The 20,996-nt window shown below is 35.6% G+C and overlaps 1 protein-coding gene and 1 long non-coding RNA gene across 3 annotated transcripts; one reads left to right on the top strand and one right to left on the bottom strand.

Annotated features, from left to right (window-relative positions):
• Window positions 1–7,443: 7,443 nt before the first annotated feature.
• On the bottom strand, window positions 7,444–10,496 carry POU3F1 (POU class 3 homeobox 1). Its single transcript, XM_053454563.1, has one exon. The coding sequence runs from the start codon at window positions 10,473–10,475 to the stop codon at window positions 9,348–9,350; it is 1,128 nt and encodes a 375-aa protein (XP_053310538.1). The 5' UTR covers window positions 10,476–10,496; the 3' UTR covers window positions 7,444–9,347.
• Window positions 10,497–15,163: 4,667 nt separating this feature from the next.
• On the top strand, window positions 15,164–16,592 carry LOC128472654 (uncharacterized). 2 transcript variants are annotated; one of them, XR_008346194.1, is made up of 3 exons: window positions 15,164–15,426; window positions 15,730–15,757; window positions 16,221–16,592. It is a non-coding gene; the product is annotated as an uncharacterized LOC128472654 (long non-coding RNA). The 2 variants fall into 2 exon arrangements; XR_008346193.1 differs by having other exon boundaries at window positions 15,164–15,757.
• The last annotated feature ends 4,404 nt before the right edge of the window (window positions 16,593–20,996 follow it).

Below are 20,996 nucleotides of genomic sequence, written 5' to 3' on the forward strand. Positions count from 1 at the left end.
GCAAATGTAATTTAATATATTGCTTGTGGATACCAACAGATGTCAGAGTTCAGGCCTATGGGTGAAATCACTAAACGTAAAATGGAAACATATATAGATTAGGGTATATAACTACACATGCACACATACTGTTAGCACACACGTACCCTCACACGCATACTCACAATAACACATGTATTCATTCAAATACATAAATAAATACATTTAAATAGCTAAACCCATCCCATGCAATATTTCTATACAAAATTACACCTCACTCCTCCTTTATCTACTTTTTACAAATTGTCAGTATTTTGCCACTTTGTATCTTTCACATTGTGTTACACTGTTTACACTGCTGTTTTTGTTATATTTGTTTATAGCATATTTAATAAATCTATACATGTATACAGTGAGCAGTAAGCAATGATGGGACATGTAGTTGGATGGTTCTAAGGTCCCAACAGGTTACTGTCTCCATATTTTGTCCTAGATGGGCTGGTGAAGCTGGACGTTGGATCACGCATCGTCTTTTAGAATGGAAAAGCGAAGATTCAGCGGCAGGAATCTGTTTTCCGTAATTCATTTTTTTAGTTTAGCTCTATAAAAGCAGTGACTGAGGGTGCCAATATAAGCTATACTTCATTGCAGGCCTAAAAAGGACCTCAAAAATAGTGAGAAATGCTGCAAGAGGTATGAACCTCTATCTCTCAACTGCTAAACTACCAGGGTGGGCTTGTGAGATCTGCTGAACTCATTTTACAACTGGACCAAATAGTCCAGTGCAATATATGATGCTTAGTTCTGTTTTTCCCTTTGTTCTATGGTCATAAATTATGAAAACTTTCACTTTTCAGACATACATGAAGATTATTTTAACATGTTAATAACCAGAAAGTATTGTGTAGCTCACCCATTGAAAATAAAAATGCATAGCAGGCTTTTGGAAGACGAGCGCCAATTTTATTATTAGTTGGGCTGTTGTCAATCTGAAAATGTGATTGCTGTGATACTATAACACGAATGAAAAGCTATTAACCACTACAATGCCTACGTGTTCCAATATTTTATAAAAGTGGCATCATCACCCAAATATGTGTGGCCAGGAAAACAGCATGAAATAATCCCTCCATTTGCCAAATACCCTGCTGCTTATTGGCAGGTTTGTACGCACCTCTATAAGACCTGGGAATGGCAAGACGAAGTTTATAATGTTTGCCATGTTGTTGTTTTTCTTTTCTTTTTTTTCTTCTTCTAGCAGTATTTAACCCCTGAATACTGTCACAGTAGCTTTACTTTCTTTAACCCACAATGCATTGCAGTCTTCTCTGGCCAAGAATGGGATTAATTATGGCTCTCACATATGAAGGGGGAGGAGGTTGGATTAGTGAATCCACGCAGCATATAGATGAGCTGATAAAAGGCATACTGATTCTCTTGGGGAACGAAGGGGGAGAATCATAGCAAAATGAACCACTGAGCAAAAGGGAAAGACTACAGTGTGTCAAAAGGACTCAAGGGGAAGTCAGCAAAGCATTAAAGTAATATATGCCTGATTATCTATCAAAAGGTTGGCCAAACTGAGTCTCTGGCTTTTTTCAGGGTGTAACTTTCATCTGGATAGTGAGAAATGTACACCAGTAGAAGGCCTGATGATTGCCCAAGCCTGGTCTACATACAAATGGTACCTACAACTTGTTTAACCAGCAAGTATATTTAGACCTTACGCAGTCATCGAGTCCCATGATGAATCAACCCACATTCCTCTCGCCTTGTGGTCTAGATAAGAAATCTTTATTTTCAGTTATATAGATGAGTGTTTTGCGGGGGTTACTAATGTACTACTTTCTGAGAAGCACACAAATCTCTAACCTGTTCACAGAGGAGGACAGTGATTTCCCTAGAATGAAAGTGAATTGTCCACATGACAGCTCCCTACCGAAAATCAACACCAGAATAATCCTCAGATAGCACCCTGATTCCCTCACCCTGATAAAATAGGAAAACACATGCTTCCTCTTGGGAATGTGAAGAATACAGCATCAGCAAATAGCATATTTTTTTCATGACAAATATAGATCATACACTAATTTAATATACAGTCTCACCCAGTCATAGAGTCCCTCCCAATGGGATCCAACCCAGCTTTAAGCTCTACAAGTCATTACATTATAGACACCCCTTCAAATAAGGCCACGTTTTCAGCCAAGGTATGACTTACCTGTAACTTGACCTTGAGCATGAACCAATGATCATGTGAAAACAAAGTTAAGCTTTTTGTGAAATGCAAGAGCTGTAGTTTTCAGAGTCGTAAGGAGAAAGCAAGAAAAAATGTTAGACTGCTGACAGTTCGAGACATCCGTAAGCACCATGTGCCTTAAGGCGCTTGCTTATTTAGCCTAAGGATGAATCTGGCCATACCTCTGTCATTAACCCCACTCAGCACACAGGCGAAAACGACAATGTGCATTTCCACTACGAAACAGTTTTCACGCTGCTCTGTGTGGCCTCGCCTAACCTGTTCTGTTCATTAACGGATACCTAACAAGCACCACCATGTTGGAACAGGAATTCAGAGACCCAATGAAACTGCTTGTAATCTTTAAGTTAAGAAATACAGAGGCACACATAATATAGGATGTTGCTTTTGTTAGTTGAAGTAGCTTATCAAGAGGACCTGGGTTCAGATCTCATTTATTACTTATCATGGACAGGGCAGTGTTACTTGCAAAAATATACAACATAGAGTCCTATGTAGAGACAGTCACAGGAGCCTAGGAACAAATGAAACATTTTGTAGCATGGTAAAGAATACAGATGCCATAGACTGAAGCCACTGGCTCATTATCTCGATGCAATTTGAATACAACTCTTCCTTTCAATGTATTTCTAAGATGAAAAAAGCAGGTTTCCTACAAGGGAAATCTATAGAATTGTAATCCATGCTGGGAATTACTATGTTACAGGAGTGAACGGATATTTTAAAAGAATTATTACAATGCAGTTTCTGAAACTAGGTATATTGTGTGTACTCACATCTACTCTATATTCGCTGCTGAATATATATATATATATATATATATATATATATGCTTCTATACTAAACAATTTTCAAAATACACAGAAATGTAATGTAAAGTGGATTTCTGTTACACATTATCATGATATACAAACCCCTATTTAAAGGTTCCATATTCTCTTGCAGAACATATCAGGTGCTGTTGAATGGCCAGATCCCGCACAGAAACAATTCATTCATCACATCAAATATTGCCTCATTCATCTTTTCTCAGGTAATAGTTCATGCCAGCCTGTTGTAATCTGACACAAGTAGAGGTTAACAGGCAATGACATGTTTATTTTTTATATTTAGTTTAAACATAACTATTTTACCTGTTAGGAGTCCACTGATTTCTGCATAACTAATTTCCTTCCATACTCGTTTCACTTGAGCTCACCTTTCTTTTCCCCCATCCTCTCATTCCTTCTTCTAAAACTACCAGAAATAATTACCTCGAATCAAAGGTATTGTGCATTTATAAGACATATACACTTCTTAGTGACATATGGAAGCATTATTTTAAGGCTTTATTAAGTATTTACTAAAGGCTAAACGTCCAGCAACAGTTGTGCCCCATGATATCCTGTATTAACACTTATTATTTGTCACCAAGTTGAGAAGGTTCAATTATATTATAAAAAAGTATATAGTAAATAGTAAATACCATTATATGAAAGTTGTCTAAGTTACTGAGACCCAGGCATTTCAGTCACATAAATAAAAGCAACATAATTAGGTGGGCCAAAGAGCTGCTATCCATAACATCTTCACCATACTGTACAATTAATTGTGTTTTATGAAGTTTTATGCTTATATAAGTTGCTAATCACTTCCAACTCAGTTGGAAGAGATCTGAGGAGGCCTACTTCTGCAATATCTGAATTTGGAGCAAGTCCAGTCATCTGATCGAGCAAATACATGACCCAGAAGTGCGGAAACAGTTTCCACTGAACGTAATAAGCATACCCACCCAGCATTTGGTAAGTTCTCTGTGTGTGAACTGGTGAGTTACATGGCTGTCAAAAAGGTGGGGATAAAGATTTATTCAAAGGTATTTTTCACTTTTTTCATTGGGTTAAAAATATAGTTATATGTATGCGGAAATGTTTACGTTAAAAAGTCTTATCTGCAATTTGAAGATTTCTCATTAGGTCTCTAGATGTGCCTCTGAGATCACTATTAATAGGAATGGTGACGTGCATTAAGAATGATGCAAATCAAAGGTCCTGACACCATCTTAGAATCACCTGGTCCATACATTCCCTGGGAAAGATGAGGGGAATCACCAGATGAGGGGACTCTGCTCTGTATGCTAATATTCAGCTCTTTCAACCCTTTACGTACGATGGGTGATATGGTATTTTATTTAGAATTACATTTTTTCCCTAAGTGGTTGTTTTTTTTTTTTGGTGGAAGTGTACAGACCTTTGTGAATCAGAATATCTTTTATTCCTACACACTTCTGGGGGCTCATTAGTACCATTCCCCGCAGAATTTTAATTTAGTCATAAACATGTATTTATTAATGAATTAACGCCTTCCATAGAAAATGGCTATTTTGTTTATAGCTATCATTGTTAGCACGTAATTCAGTTTGGATTTACAAAAAAAGGTACATTTTTTAATAGGAGATATCTGTTCATTTGAACAGTAAAACCTCAAGAATATAAAACTGGACATTTTTTAGACCACATACAATCCCATGGTAAGAGTTGTGCTAAACATAAAAATGTGTTTCCAAAAAAAACCATGCTTGTGTCATTTTTAAGTTACTTGATCAATAAATCCAAAAGTGCATATTTTATATTATTATTGTTGTTAACCTTTGTTTGGTCTTAATTAACGTTACAAAGTATTGTCAATGGAGTAAAAAATGTCATTTTGGTAAATCACATGGATTTTGTAGCAGAAAAAATATGTACTTAATAAAAACATTCAAAATTGAGAAACGTGGTATGGTGGCATGGATCATGATTCACCTTTTGCCACTGATACTTGAACAATATATGGGTATACGTTGAAGGCCCAAGCCAAGATCTCATAAGTATAAAATGAATCCTTTTCAGTGCATAAGAGGTTAAACGTTCTCATGAAGAAGGTCTACGTAGACTTTGATTTGTGTCATGTCCAAGTGTGATTATTATTAAAATGCTAGATAAAATAGTAGCTTCTAAAGTTATTAAAGAGTGGTATGTATACCTCAAACATTGAGGTCGACACAGCATGCAAGCAACCGTGTCCCTTTCTGTAGCCCGAGGAGGGTTAGATCTAAGACATGAGAACAGTCATTAGACAATAACCAAATTATCTATACCAAAGATGGATTTCATATCATATTTTCCCCATGGCTAATACCACCCATCTGGTTTCTAAATAATGAACTTCCCGTAATTGTTCTTTTCTGCAGTTTGAGGGGATTTTAGATTGATAACAAACTAGTTATAATGTGTCAATAAAATAAGCACACACATTATAAAATGCTGTATGTCTAGCTTCACATACAATTATGTATGTAAGGATGGATAGATAGATAGATAGATAGATAGATAGATAGATAGATAGATAGATAGATAGATAGATAGATAGATAGCGAGATACAATAATATATAAACCCGTGCATTTCAAATACAGGTTTACAAACCAAGTATTTTATTCTGGCTACTTCAAGCACTAGCTATATATATATATATACATATGTATATTTAAAACCAATTAGATCATGTACTTATTTACAAAGACAACTAAGCATGGAAAGAGGTTTATGCCTATGCTATGAATACATATTCCAGCATTATGTACAGGATTTATTTAATCCTTTTTGTAAACATTTTGGTAGAATGCTGAGGTACATTGTCAGCATTGCATGATAATAACTGCACCATAAATCAGATTTGCTTTGAGGGGTTTCAAACCAGTCCACACACAGAAAAGAGGATTATAACAAAAAAATACATACATATAATGTTCTGCACACCCCCTCCAGCAACAGAAGTGTTAAAAATAGCTGATTGTGTATTTTCAGTGGGGCACTCTTTTCCAAGGTGTCATTCTTCTCTATGCATTTTGCCTGGAGGGTTTCTGAGATTTAAAGATACATTTATATATAAACATACATGATACCCTATATATATATATATATATATATATACCACATACACATACGTGTGCGCATTTTTGTCAATTGATTTCTCTCCTTCACTGCATATATATATATATATATATATATATATATATATACACACAAGTGCAAAGGTGAACACAAATGTATTTTGATTTTCTTTACGTCTGAATATTTTGTAGTCATTTTACTAACAAGAACAGGAATCAAGCAAAGTCAAGTCTGGGACTTTTCAATTTGAAAAAGTGTGTATGATTTTGTTACGTCAAGGGCATGTGAATTTCACAATTTAATGTCACATTAGGATAACATATTTTATGGCTGTAGTTTCCTGGTAAGGTCACGAAAGTAGCAAAAGGTCAAGTTTACAATTTTCATGTTTCATATAACTGACTCCTGACGAACAATGAAATTGCCTTATTCTGTTATTGATATACATTAAAAAGTATTTTCATCCACGTGTTTTTTTAGGTCACTAGGTGGTCGCTTCCAGCATTTCCTGGGTACCAAAAATGGCTACAACTTTTTCTGCTAAAACTGGTGTCAGATGGCAAGAATAGTTTTGTTATTATAAATATATTAGTTTCTGGGTTAGCGTTTAAGTAAGGTGTTTAAGTAAGGTGCTGCAAAGGGATGTTGTAATTCACAAAAGAATCACTATTTTTTTTATATTTTAAAATTGTATTTATTTTTGGATGGGATAGGAAACAACAGTACGCTCAATGATAATGGCAGACTTTAAAATTTAATCATGAAAGAAAGCATTTGTTCTGAACACACATATGTAGTGGAATAACACAAACATCTATAAAAAAAACAGACACTACACAACTCAATAATATTACAACAAAACAATGCTTCCTCTCAGCTTGTAGAAGAACGCACTAACTTATTCCTTTTATTTTAAAAGTCATGATTATCAAAATTAACACTTTTATAGTTTTCTGATAGGCTGTATTTTCAGTATCATGCCAACAAAGTTTTGTTTTGCTTTACCCTTCAAATTGTTAGGAGCGAAGGAATTAAGTTAGGTCACTTGAGAAGACACATCCAAATGATCAAAATACTTTTTTAGTTGAGTCAGCAAATCAAGTGCAGAAACTCTTTGGAACAGAACTACAGAAACTAAAGCGACCAATGAAATTGAAGTTTTAGACAGTATCAAAATATCTCTATATTATTAAAAATCTTCACCTAGCAAGTGAAATGGCAGGAACAAAAAAAGAAAATATTCCTAGGTAAAGGCATTTTGGATTAAATAAAGAAAAGTACAGACATACAAAAATACCAGTTTAAGGGCTTTTATTTGATCACTCTTTGAAATCAAATGATGAAAAGTTGAGATTTATTAAATTTGTTTTCTAGAACAGAGTCAGCCACATGGTTTGCAATCAAATTTTATGCACATAGAAAAGAAAAATAAATTAAATATACCGGCTTCATGTCCTCTAACTATATACACTATCTGTCATATTTTAGATTTTTATGGTCTTGTGTGTGGTAATCCAAATTTGTAACAAAATCAGCTGAAGAGTGAAAGAAAAAAAACATAAAAATAATTAGGATAGAAATAGGATTTACAAAAATGAAATCCACCACTCCTCTCGTTTTTAAATTTAAGTGACTGTATAATTTTTAACATTGGGTGAACAAAATGTACTAACACAAATACATTTAGAATTTATTTTAAATTGAATAAACACATTCCTGTTTGGAATTTTAATTCAAAATCAACGCCTTGAGTAATTTAAGTATATATCGATGTATATATTTATATATATATATATATATAAAAAAAAGACATGAGGCATTTTAAAGGGGTTTCTCTTTATGTAAGTAATACAATATTACTTTAACATAAATATAAAAAGTAAATTGCAAATCTACATTTGTAAAAGTTACAAACAATTCACCAAACAAAAAAAAAAATTGATAAAAAAAAAATTATATTTATATATATATATTGCAAAGTAATTTACAGAGCCAAACTCCAAAAACAAAAAAAATTGAGAAAATAAATAGAAAGGGTCAGGTTTTATATGGAAATAATATTAAAATATCCTCTTCAAATTAGTGTACAAAAGTGTGTAGAATGAAAAACAAAACAAAACATACACAACTTTCCAAAAACATACATATGTATACATATAACACATATTTACAATGTCATTCAGTAAAAATCTGTTTTAAAGTTTTGCTTTATAATGGAATATGTCTGTCATTTTGATCTTTTTCTGTATATGCCCCTTCTTACAGAACACACAATATATTTGGAAACCTTTGGAGATTTGGGTGTGTTTTTGTTATATGCATGTCCTAAAAGATGAGTAGAGGTTAGAAAGATATATTTTAAAGCAATGGTATGATGGCAAATGGCAAGCCAGATTAATTAACCTTAAATAACAAAAACTGGCATTAGATGGAACCATAAAACCATGGCAATTATAAAACAGACTAAATAATTCAAGTACCTTGTTAATTAATATTTTGTTATATTCTTCCAGTGCATGGAAATTTTGGTTTAAATAAAGCATTTGCCAGAAAGAAAAACACAAAACAATGTGGCATTGTTAATCTTTTTTAGGTAAGGAATACACACTTGATTCCACAATGAACACTCAGGGAATCAATAGAAAAAAAACAACAAATCAAATAAATTAGAAAGAAGAAAAAAAGTACAAACTTTTGATATGCCTTCTTTTGTTTTAAAAGATTATCAATCATATTTTGTTTGTTGCAACCAAATAAATAAATGTGATTTTTTTAACCGCAGGGGTTTCTATCAACCCCTCTACTGCACTTTAGGGGTTAAATAGTCTAATTAATAAATAACACATATTTCCATTCAAAGCTGCCAACGTCTTTCTTAGAATGAGGATTTACATTAATAATAATAAAAATATTCACAGTTCTTATTAGTTGAACCCATCCCAAAATATCCTGATTAATAAATACCTCCCAACCCCTTCTCCTTTTACCTTGAAGAAGGAACAAGACATATAGATGTGTTGAGGTGTACCAAAGAGAATCGGGAAAGGGGATTTTTATTGTAGTTTATGTCTTAACTTAATCTTGTGGTGAAAGGTCCTCCAGTCTTTTTCTAAGGGTCCCGTAACTATTTTTTTGTAAAATCCAAAAGTACTTACTTCATCCCCACCCCCTCACATGCCCTCCTTATATATTTCTTAGTCATTGTACAGAGGTTTGCAGTGTGTGATGAAGTGGTGGTGTTTCTGCCTGTGAATACACATCCTCCATGGGGGGGTGAGGAACCCCTGCTGGGGTCATCCTTTTCTCTTTCTGCCTTCTGTTACAAAACCAAACTCTCACCACCTCCTTCTCCAACTGGAGACTGTCTGCCAGGCTGGTGATCTCATGGGCTGAGGGTTTGGGACACTTCAGAAAATGGTTCTCTAAAGCCCCCTTTACCCCAACTTCTATGGAGGTCCTCTTCTTCCTTTTCCTCCCCTGGGCAGCGATCTTGTCTAGGTTAGTGGGGCTTCCCGTGGTGGAATCTGTCTCCTCTAGCCATTTGTTCAACAGGGGTTTCAGCTTGCACATATTCTTGAAGCTGAGCTGCAAAGCTTCAAATCTACAGATGGTGGTTTGGGAGAAGACGTTGCCATACAAGGTGCCCAGAGCTAAACCAACATCTGCCTGGGTGAAGCCCAGCTTGATCCTCCTCTGCTTAAACTGCTTGGCAAACTGTTCCAAGTCGTCGGAGCTGGGGGCATCTTCGTCCGAATGGTCCTGGTGGTGGTTAAGATGCTGAGGAGGTGATTCTACGTGGGTGTCGTGGACCCCGGGGTCTTCGTGCAAAGGATCTCTCATACTGTGGTGCAAGGAAGATGCCTGGGGTCCCAGCATGCCGTTGAGATTCGTGTAGGAGGACTGGGAGTAGATGAGGGGCTGGTGGCTGTTAGAACCTGGGGACATGGGAGACAGGTGATGTCCCCCACTTTGCGCCCATGCATGGCTACTGGGCGTCTGCGGGTGGACAAGATGTGACCTGTGGTGATGGAAGCTGCTGTTAATATCCTCTCTGCTGCTCTGCACGCCTCCTTTGCCATGTTCCGTCTGCCCAGACAGGTGGGATCCGCTACCCCAGTCACTGGTCGGATTGGGCAGCCACTGATGGTGAGTGAGGCTCATTGGGTGACCAGCATTGGTGGCCAAGCCTTGAAGGTACTCTTGGTGCATCATCTTCTGCACCTCTCTGTAGGTGGTACCCTGGTGCATCCTGTCGGAGTCCGGATGCATCAGAGGATTGGAAGGCAAGGTGTTATTCCTGGGTAGATACTGAGCAGTTGCAGCCATGGCTCCTACTCCTTAACTGGTTGCAACTTCCCAGCTTTCTGTGCTTTAGAACCAAGCTCCAGCCCAGTAGCGTGAGCCTGCACCATCAGTACCGCCTCCACATTCGCTATTGGCTTCTCGTGGAGTGATTGGCAGCTTGCCGTCAACGCCCTGTGTCTCAATTGGTCCCAATCTTCGTTGTCATTGGACGGTTGTTACAGATTGACTCGGTGCTCCTGTCCTCCATTGGTTCGTTACTTTCATTCATGCTGTTTTGCAAACAACCACGTGGGGGAGTAAGGAGTGTATTTTTGCAGCTTGTGTAGAAATATGTTATTGTGAATATCGCTTGCCCTTTTTTTACGTTGGACTTTATGCATAGGAGATATGCAGGTTTGGCTGGAATTATGCATTATTAATTCCCATTATTATGATACTTGATCACGGCTAATTAAGAGCATTCGATGCAAAAGGGGAATGTTTAGGCAGTATGTTAATTGCACATGATCTAATTTGGGGTGGTTGTTTTTTTTTTTTTTTTTACAAGATTAGGGGGGGTACGATTGTTTGATAAGCAGTTTGCATGAACGTATGATTTACTTCCACACACACACACTGACATAAAGAATCAACTTGGTGTGAAGCGGATACTCCTCCAAAAGTCATATAATCTATTCCAAATTCTTTCTTCTTTTGCTATTATTTGACTTGGAAGAAGATGCTAGGATCTGTGAGCAGGTGCATCTGAGCCAGTGAACTTCTTTGCTCGGTTAAGAAAGAGATTCCATAATATGGGGTTGCGATCGCAATTAAGAAAATATATTAATTTATTTTGTTCTTTTTTTAAAAAAAACAACAACTATTGTAAAGAATTCGCTTACAAAAAAAAACACATTTGACCCCATCCAAGAACATCCCTAATAACAAGTAAATATTTATAGCGGTTATTCATTAAGATTTGATCAACGTGGATTTCGTTTAATGTGTGTTATACGAGCTGTTTGGTCGAAATACCAACATGCAACCTAAACCTCGAAAACATATAAAACTCGTATGACATAATAATAATCCGTTGTAATTTATATAATAATACAAAATACCTGCATTTAGAGGTTAAATAATTGAGTCCTTTTTATCACCAATGTAGTTTTAATGTACAAAATGTACCTAGAATTAGAATATTATTTTTTTTAAGTTGTATTTTTTTATAGCAGGAGAACTTAACAAATTTAAAAAAAATAAGATAAATTTATTTCTGTGTATAGTGAGTGAAAGTTCAAGAAAGCAAAAAAAAAAATTAAAAAATTCTGTGTTTTAATGAGGCTTCTGTTGATGATCTAATAAAGGAAGCGGCTGATGACAGTCTTTGAAATAGTGGAAAAATAAGCATTATCTCCCAAGCTGTGAGGCTTTTTTTTTTTTTTTTTAAAATTCTTCTCTCTTCCTAACCTCCAAAAGTCGTTAAATCAAAATAATATAATTACAAAGGCACTCCAATAACCGCAACTAATTATTTTGAATTAAAATTTAATCCTCTTGCATCTATCAGGGCATGAAAAAACAAACTATTTACCAGGCTGGGTGTTATTTAAGAAATAAAACTGCATTTTGGTGCCTTTCAAAGTCAATTAGATACTGATGCCCATTTCTCTCTTTCTCTCTCTCTCTCTCTCTCTCTCTCTCTCTCTCTCTCTCTCTCTCTCTCTCTCTCTCCCTCTCTCTGCTCTGATTTCTGATTGCTTTTCTGTTCACGTTTTGCCCTAACTGCAAATTACCAGTTGTATGAATTGCAGAGCAGCTGCCATACACATAGCAGAAAGGGAGCTGAACGCATAACACACAATCAGATCCCTCATGTACATTCTAAACTCATTCACCCACTCATTTTACACCCCACTACTGCCAGCAGACACCCCTGGACCCTTCTCACATCCATCCTAACAAACTCCAGGCTATCATATACATACAGTAAAATAACAATTTATTTCTTTTGCAGATTCCCATGCAAAGCAGACAGGTTTTTTTTGGGGGGGTAAGTATTATTCCATTTTTTTTTAAAATATCTGAATAATTTTATATTTTGTGAGTGGGAATGAATTGTAAACCTTTAACTTGTTTTTTTTTATTGGGAAATGTGTGGGAGGAGTTACAGGATATGAAGAATTTACCTCTTCAACACTTAAAAATAATAAATAAAATGTTGAGAAAAAAGATGATTTGCATCAATTTTGTTCTAGAAAACGGTTATTTTGCATGATGTAAACCATGATATTGCTAGACTTAGTAAAATTAGCTGGATCACTTAATACTATTGTTACTAAATACTAATTGGTAATATCTCTATGTTATTCACTATATATATATATATGTATATATATATATATATATATGTGTGTGTGTGTGTGTGTAATATATGTGATAAGCTAACATAATAATCTGGGCAAATAGATATTTATAAAAAATAGAAATTGAGTAACCAATTATCTTATCTCTTGTTCATATGTTTACTTTTTGTGCACTAAACTGAGTCAGTTTGATTTTCCTGAAACAAGTTACAAACAAGCCACTATTATAAAGATAATTTAAACATTTTATATATATGGAAATGTGACTTGAGAAGACTAGTATATATTTCACTGAAAGTTTCCTATAGGTGTAAAGGATACACACATCTGGTATAGACAAACACAGGAGAACTTTATTTTGGTGAGAGAGCATTATTAACCCTGGATTTCTCTTTTAACACCTGTTTAATATCTAAGTATTTCACTTTAAGTGATAAGATGCTAATTCTTTTGTAGAGGGTGGTGGTAAAATAATACATTAGATTAAAGATTAGTAATGCAATTTCCATTAAATTTACACTTAACCTGTTCTGGGCTGCTTGAAGGGAGTTGCTGCTTCTAATTTTCTGTAATATATATATATATATATATATATATATATATATATATATATATATATATATATATATATATATATATATATATATATATATATATATACCACAAAATACTAACAAAATATATATAATAAATATACTTGTGACTGTTCTAATATAGTAACAGAGTTTAAACCAAATGTTATTGTTAGGGCACACTAAAAGTTGTCAGTACTTTAACCTTAAGTTTTAAGGTATGCAATTCCAGAACAACTAAAAAGGTGTGTTTAATTAACAGAATGTATAATAAAATAACTCATTTTGCCTAGTGTACATTATTATATGATAATATAGATCTATACATATAAGAATATATAAGAATATATAACATTGGGAGGTAATGGGTATTGTATTTAATGCAAAATTGATCCAATAATTATGCAAGATATTGTAAACAATGAACAAACCAATCTTTCCACTAACTGGGTAGTAGAGATATATAGGCAGATGATAGATAATGTAATATATAAAAAAAAACTGTATTCATCTGGACGATAGCAGGAGGTATAATGATAATACTTTAGTGTTTTTTTTTGCTTTATATATATAAATATATTTATTTATGTATTATAAATTCATAAATTCATAGGCATATATTTTTGTACAACACATCTTGAACCCTTTTGTCAGAGATCTTTTAAGTCAGGTTTGAAACTTTGAATTTTTCAAAAGCTCCATCAATTTGCTTCTGACTTTTTTTCTTAATTTTAGTTTCTCTCCAATACAGATTCTAAAGTCCATAAAATCCAGCCTTTTGTGAACTGCAGCCTGGCATGTTTTTATTATTAGTAGTTTTTTTTGAGAAATAAAACACACATTTCTCCTTCCCCCCCCCTTTAATATACCCTGTTTGACCCCACTCATAAAAAAACTAAAGTATGCTGCTTCCCATCTGATGTCATTATGACCAACTCCAGAAATTCTTTGGCTTGTCTTTACAGTTATCCTAATTTGTAGACATCAAAAGCCGGGGGAGATAGCTGAAACCCACTGAAAAGGGGAAGACTAGTTGTATGGTGTTACAGGGACATGCAGTAAAAGTTGGTTAAAAGTGTCCAGATTGGCTATTGTGAAGAATATGGCCCCGTCTTTGTGAAGGAACATATTTGTCAGGATCCCAGTGGTAACTATGGAGAAGGAATTAAAGGGCTTACTGAAAGTACACTGAATAGGGTTCAACCAGAGAGAGAGAGCGAGAGAAAGGCTTCTGTTTAACCGAAAAAAAAAAAAAATCCACACTTCGTGTACAGCTGCAAGAAAGACACCATCCTCTCTGTGGATTCATTTTCCAATTGTGTTCTTTTTTTTATATATTTTGCTATATTTGCAATATTATTTGACATCAAGCATGTGGAAGGGAAATTATAGTATTATATGTGGATGGTTTACATGCAAAACCTTGCCTACTAAAGGATAAACCATATTTTATATAGGAAAAACCAGACATTGTGTCACTATTCCGCTTTACAAACGTTCTAAAAGCACATATTCGATTTGGTCATTTTCCTCTTTTTATTTTTTTTATTTTTTTCACTTTTGCGTGTGTTCTGCCTCCGTTTCTGGGTGATGCTTACATCTCTGTGGGTAATGCTTGCAAATAAACAAGCCTTGTGCAAAGTTCTATATGGGAATGCTAGGGATATTTTATTTGGTTGCTAAGGGGATAACACCACATTGTGAACTTGTTTCCTTCGGATACTGTCTTTATTAATATGGTCCATGATTGTATCCGGCCCTCGACATAGTTTTAATATGTGTCTATAAAATTGCTAGACGTCATTGTGTAGGAAATAATTACATTTGTCAGCAAAACAAATTTTGGTACAAATTATGTGTTTAGAAAGGATAGAAGATTGTTCAGCCATGCACCAAATATATCATTATTTTAGCTGAGTGTTTTTATTACGGGAAATAACTATATTGTTAACTTTTTACATTGCAGTTCAAAATACGACCTAGTGGTATACTGAAGCCTTATGTTTAACCTCTTAACGGGTACGGGATTCTGCTTCCCATAGCAGGGATTTGCAGGTTAGTGAAGTTAAAAAGCAAAAAGCCACCTAATGCAATTGATACCGCTCCAGAAGCAATGATCATAGATTATGAATATATGTATCACTTAGACTTTACTAAGGCAGTTTTTTTGCACATCAGCGCCCTTACGTAGAAGTAATTTGTCATACCGGCGTATATCATGGTACATAAAGCCATGCACTTAAATAATGCCAAGCGCACGCAGCATTTGATTTCATTGTGCATGGAGTACATTAATAATATATTGTATTTTTCTTTTTCATATTCGGAATCCCCACCACTCCCTCGGTTCATGCTAAGCCTCCTGTCCTCTCCAGAAGCAGCACTGGTGAGAAGGCCTCAGTAGGATAACTGCTTTCATATGTACAAAGGCCTAGGCTTTTCACTTGAAAGGCAATTCTCCCTATTCACCAACCCACTAGCCATTTGTGAATACACTGTGACATCAGCCTTTTTAGGACACATACAGATGGGCCTGCTATCTATCTAATCAGTCACCAGAAGTCAACAGTTGAGCCGGCTTAGAGATTTTTGGCTGTGTCCAAAGTGTTAAAGGGGGTTTGCTTAGCTTTTTCATACAGGAAAGTGGGATATTTTATTAATAGGTTATATAGACCCACATATACCATACTGAACAATATTTATTTACCAAAAAAAAGGTTTTTATTTAGAGCTTTAAGTGTATGTGGATATTGGTACTAGAATGCCAGATAATTCCAGGATCATCCGTAGAGTAAATCACTTAATTTCCAATTTTTCTACTTTAAATTAAAAGCCTTGTTTAATTGCAGTGCTACCTTAACCTAAGGATAGCGTCACACCCATCGCAAGCCGCACACTACTTCTTAAGAGAGCAGCGGTTGGAAGCACCTGACTTTGCTGCTGCTGCTGTGGACTACAACTTCCATCATGCCTAGCCCGCATCTCTTTATCTCGCTAACAATTACGGGTATTTTAGTCAGCAGAAACATAAAAGGTTGCCAGACTTTTACTATCTTTCCAATATTTTTTTTAAAAATGCTGCAGGCGCCTCAAAAAAAAAAAAAAAACAAAAACAAAAAAAAGACAGAAGGTGTTGCCATTGTGTTGTGTTTCTGTTGCACAACCAAAGAAAAAAAAATATTACTCCCTATGAGAAAGTTTGAGTCCATAGCGAAAAACAAGTAACACCTGCAGAAGGACTCAGCAAAATAAGGTGTGGATAAGGATGCTGCAAGGCATGGTGTCACAATTGCTTGCCAGTTTTAATGCTTTAATAGGAGTATTTAACCCTGTGTCAAAATGCTTGTGTAGATGCTCAGGGGCTCTCCGTTTATTTGATGTATGTTATTGTGATCCTAGTGGAGAAACCTAGAAGATACCTTTAATACTAATCATATATACAAGGCATCCCAATGATCTCCTGCAGACAAAATATGATGTGGAATCAGAACATCCTGTGGGTGTCAGGGTCACCTCATTTTGAAAGTCATCCCTGGTTCTCTTATCTAAAGCAGGCTAGATCCATATCTTCCCTTCCTCTCTTCTTGCTGGGAAATCCATACCCTGAGAGTCTAATTATTTATCCAGACAATTCTTTCTAATCAGCTGAACAATTTCTAAACCAGGTTTTCTGTGTTCTGCAATACATGTGTTATTGATAGATTCCACCAAACATGGAAATCTGTCCAGTCTTTCTCTATTTTTTGAGTCATTAAAATCCACACATTCTTGTAAATAGGTAAGAAATTTTACTCACAACGTTGACCTAATATTTACTTTATTGGACAACTGTAATTTTGAGTTTTGTGTCTTTAGGTGCATGGCCTGGCCTTGTAGTCCTCACTGGATCCATACAAAACAAAAAAAAATTCTAAAGTATAAGGCCAATAGCTACATGGTATTAATACACAACCACCATTAAGCATAGTAGAAAGAAAACACAAAGTTAAAAGAGTTCTTTGCTGGACTGGGAGCATAGTTTCAGAATATAACATTCAAAAAATTAATCGTTCAATGTCAATTAGTATTTACATGAAACAGTAATATCTATTGGCTGTGCTCATACGTAAATATGGTTATAAAATAGTTGTCTTCCTTACTGAGCATAGTTATGGTATGTGTAAAGAGCTGTGTTTTGTGCCGCTGTATCCTTATTTCTTTGGCATTATCATAAAGAGCGTACTGAATAAGGAATCCTTGTTTTGAGCAGCAAATCTCAAACCAGTTTAAAAAAAACATTACAAAACCAGTTTGTTTTGTGATGTTGGTAGAGTCACTTTTGTTAAGGCCAAGAAGTATTCCTTCTAAAGTAGAAAAAGAAACACAAATTAGGCCAGCAAAATGAGAACATGTGGTTACAGCCTAACAAAAATACATAGTAATTTCTGTATTATGTATGTGTATTGTGTACACCAGCCCATGCTTTGGAAATTGGTGGCATCTGGGGCTTCCGAGTGTCTTCCACCTGCCAACCTGCTGCTTACCTAATGCCTACCTGCAGATCTGGAGATTCTGGATTGGTGAAAACTGGAGCCTGGTGGACTGAAAAGAAATGATATGCCAGCTTGAAAACATATAAAATCTGTTGACTAAGACTCAGGCTCACAGAGGTTCAAACAAATGAACAGATTGGGTTTTATGATGAAGGAAAATGTGGAAGAGTTTTGTGGCATTTGTGATGATTTGACAGGGGTGATGTGTGTCAGCCTGAGGAGATGATGACTGTATCATTGAGAGTATGGGATGGCATTGTGTGATGAGTGTATTGATTTTCATGTGTCAGGGCTTGAGAGTTGTGTGGTAGGGATACAGAAAGTTAAATGCATTAGGAGTGGGTTAAGAAAAACAATGAACACATGTGTGGCATGAAACACAGTCTACACAAAGAAATGATAACTGAAATATATGCCCTTCTCTGAAGTTCTTTTACGTTTTATGTCGCATATCTTCAAAGAGAGAACATATAATATAAATACTGGTCTTAATTAGCTTTTTTGGGCTGTCCGGGCTGTCACGTATGTTCAGTGCCCCACTGCATTCAACCAGCTTCATAATATCCACTAATAAGTACTCACATGTCAATTGATACAAGACCCGTAAGTGCATCGTATTATTGGAGTATATATATACATATATATATATATATATATATATATATATATATATATATATATATAGTAATTACTCAAGAAATGCTTCTTGTTAACATGTGTGAGAGGACACTATTTTGGAAATAGCTGGAATAAATGTAAACTTTTGCGCTGCTTGGTGTCACTGCTTCTGAGAACCCTGGTTTGGCATATAGCAGATGAAACTCGTAGAAGCCCACTTGTGCAGGGATGCAGTCAGTCCACAAAGGGCCACCAGGGGGCCCAACTTGTATGAGAAAGAGAAAAACAGTAATATATATAGAGATGAGATTAAATTTAGATCCCCCATCATCACAATATTCAATTAAAAAAATTAGATATATTTTCCACAGCCTGTGCAGAAGATCGGAAGGATTCGAAGGCAGCCTATTTGAATGAAGCCTATGACATATCACAACCACATTTGACCCACACAAGCACACTCTGATTAGCTCATTGCCTGGTATGATCTCCACTGGTGGAGTTTAACAGTGCATAGCAGCAACATTAAAGGATAATCGGTCACCCCCCAACCTGTATATTATCAAATGAATGTATTAAAACCAACTATAGCTTGGGATTTTTGTATTTCAAGCAGTATAGTTGTTTTGGAGATGTATATATATATATATATATGTGTGTGTAAATACGGTATATATTTGCTCTTTGGCAAAGGGTGGCAGAAGTAGCTATTGCCCAACTATTAATTTATTTTGGTCCTGGTGTTATGCCCTTTGTCGTTTAGAAATTCTGCCAACAAAAAAAATAGCGGAAAAAGGAAGTCCCATGGAAAAATAATATTTTTCTTTCATCATGAAATACAGTGCAGCGCACAGTAAAGTTTAGCATTGAATAAAAATTGGCTTTCACTAATTTTGTGCCCATAAAATGACCTTTATCTTTCCCTACATAATAACCACACTAAGCTGAGTCTTTATGGCAATTAATGCCAGGCAAGAAACCCCTCTACCAACTGCAAGGATTAACCAACATACGATTATTATAAAAAAACAATGACGTTCTACTAAGTTAAAATTAGAATGAATTCACCAGGGTGGATACATTTCAGTACATTGTACCTTTGATTGTGTGTAACTCATTGTCCCCAAGATATTTTGTTCCTGCTGATCTGGGAATGTTTGAGGGTGCATAGTTACAGGTGTAGTACTCAGAGGCTTAGGGTGGAACCACAGAGATCGTGAGTGGAGTGAGCCAGTTCCCCTGGGGTGTTTCGCAATAGATTATGGAGTCTTGGAATTTTTTCTATATTTAATAAATACACATGGATTGGTTTCATGAGCAGACAACAGTTATGCACCAACTAGATAAAGTATTATAGTATTATAGTTGCAGTTGCAGGACATCATCAGATATCTATAAATCAGTGATCTACCTAATATATGTATAAGCCACAGCCAGCTTTTAGGAAGTAAAGCACACACAGAAGGTCAGGATGACTATGCTGGCCATTTTGTTTTTCAGTACACATATTACTTTCCCATTTTCTGGCCACCACATGTAGAGTGACAACCTGCAGTATGTTGGATGTATAACTGATTGACTGATATAATAAGTGAGTTTATGCTACCCACTTTTCTGCAGTGCAGCACTTTACATGTTCTGGTTAGCAATATGTAAAAATATGGAAAAATGGCCAATGTGGTGTCTCACTAGTACCTGTTGATTAGACCATTTCATTTGTTGCTATGGAGATTAGAACTGAGTGAAAAAAATAACACATCTCCAAAAATATGCGTGAAGTAGCACTTTCTGCCTCTGAGAAACTCTCAGGAAAAAAAAATTGTCCTGAATCTCGAGAAAATGCAGGGTGGTGGGCAGAAACTGCTTATTTTTTAGTTTTGGCTTTTCAATGAGTTATTGTGGATGCGGGTAAAAAGGCCTGATTTTTGCAGTAACTTCCACAAATGCATTTTATTTATTATTCCGATCGGCTTTAATGGTGATACAGATGTATTTATGTTGGCCATTTCCTTATGTGCGAAACAGCATAGCACGCCTAGGGCCTCATTCTGCAGCGGAAGTCATATCTCTTGACCCCTATGCTCCACCTCAGAAGGACATACAGCATTGGATACAGCAGAGCAGTAACTATTTTGGTGCCTGGCCCAAGGTCAGGGGTTACATGCATGGGCTGATGTCACATCCACTTCTTAAAATTGAGGGAAGTATAAGAAGCAGCAGGGTCATTGCTGCCAGAGGCTCAAGCGCAAAAATTTGGAGACCAGCCCCATATAGTTTATCTCGCGGTGAAGCTCTTATACCCACACGCACCCCTTATACATACCCGAGTCACACTATGTGCCATTCTTTTTATCTCATTATTTGTATTAAAATGCCAGAAAGCAAAAGTGTTAAAAGGCCCTAATAAATTAAATACATTACACATAATGGGATCAAAACATTTACTGCTGCGAACATTTTTAGATGAAAAAGTTT

This window comes from Spea bombifrons, chromosome 2 (assembly GCF_027358695.1).
Source record: "Spea bombifrons isolate aSpeBom1 chromosome 2, aSpeBom1.2.pri, whole genome shotgun sequence".
NCBI lineage: Eukaryota > Metazoa > Chordata > Amphibia > Anura > Pelobatidae > Spea > Spea bombifrons.

Coding starts and splice junctions, on each gene's coding strand:
- POU3F1 (XM_053454563.1), bottom strand. CDS start 10,475: ATGGCTGCAACTGCTCAGTATCTACCCAGGAATAACACCTTGCCTTCC.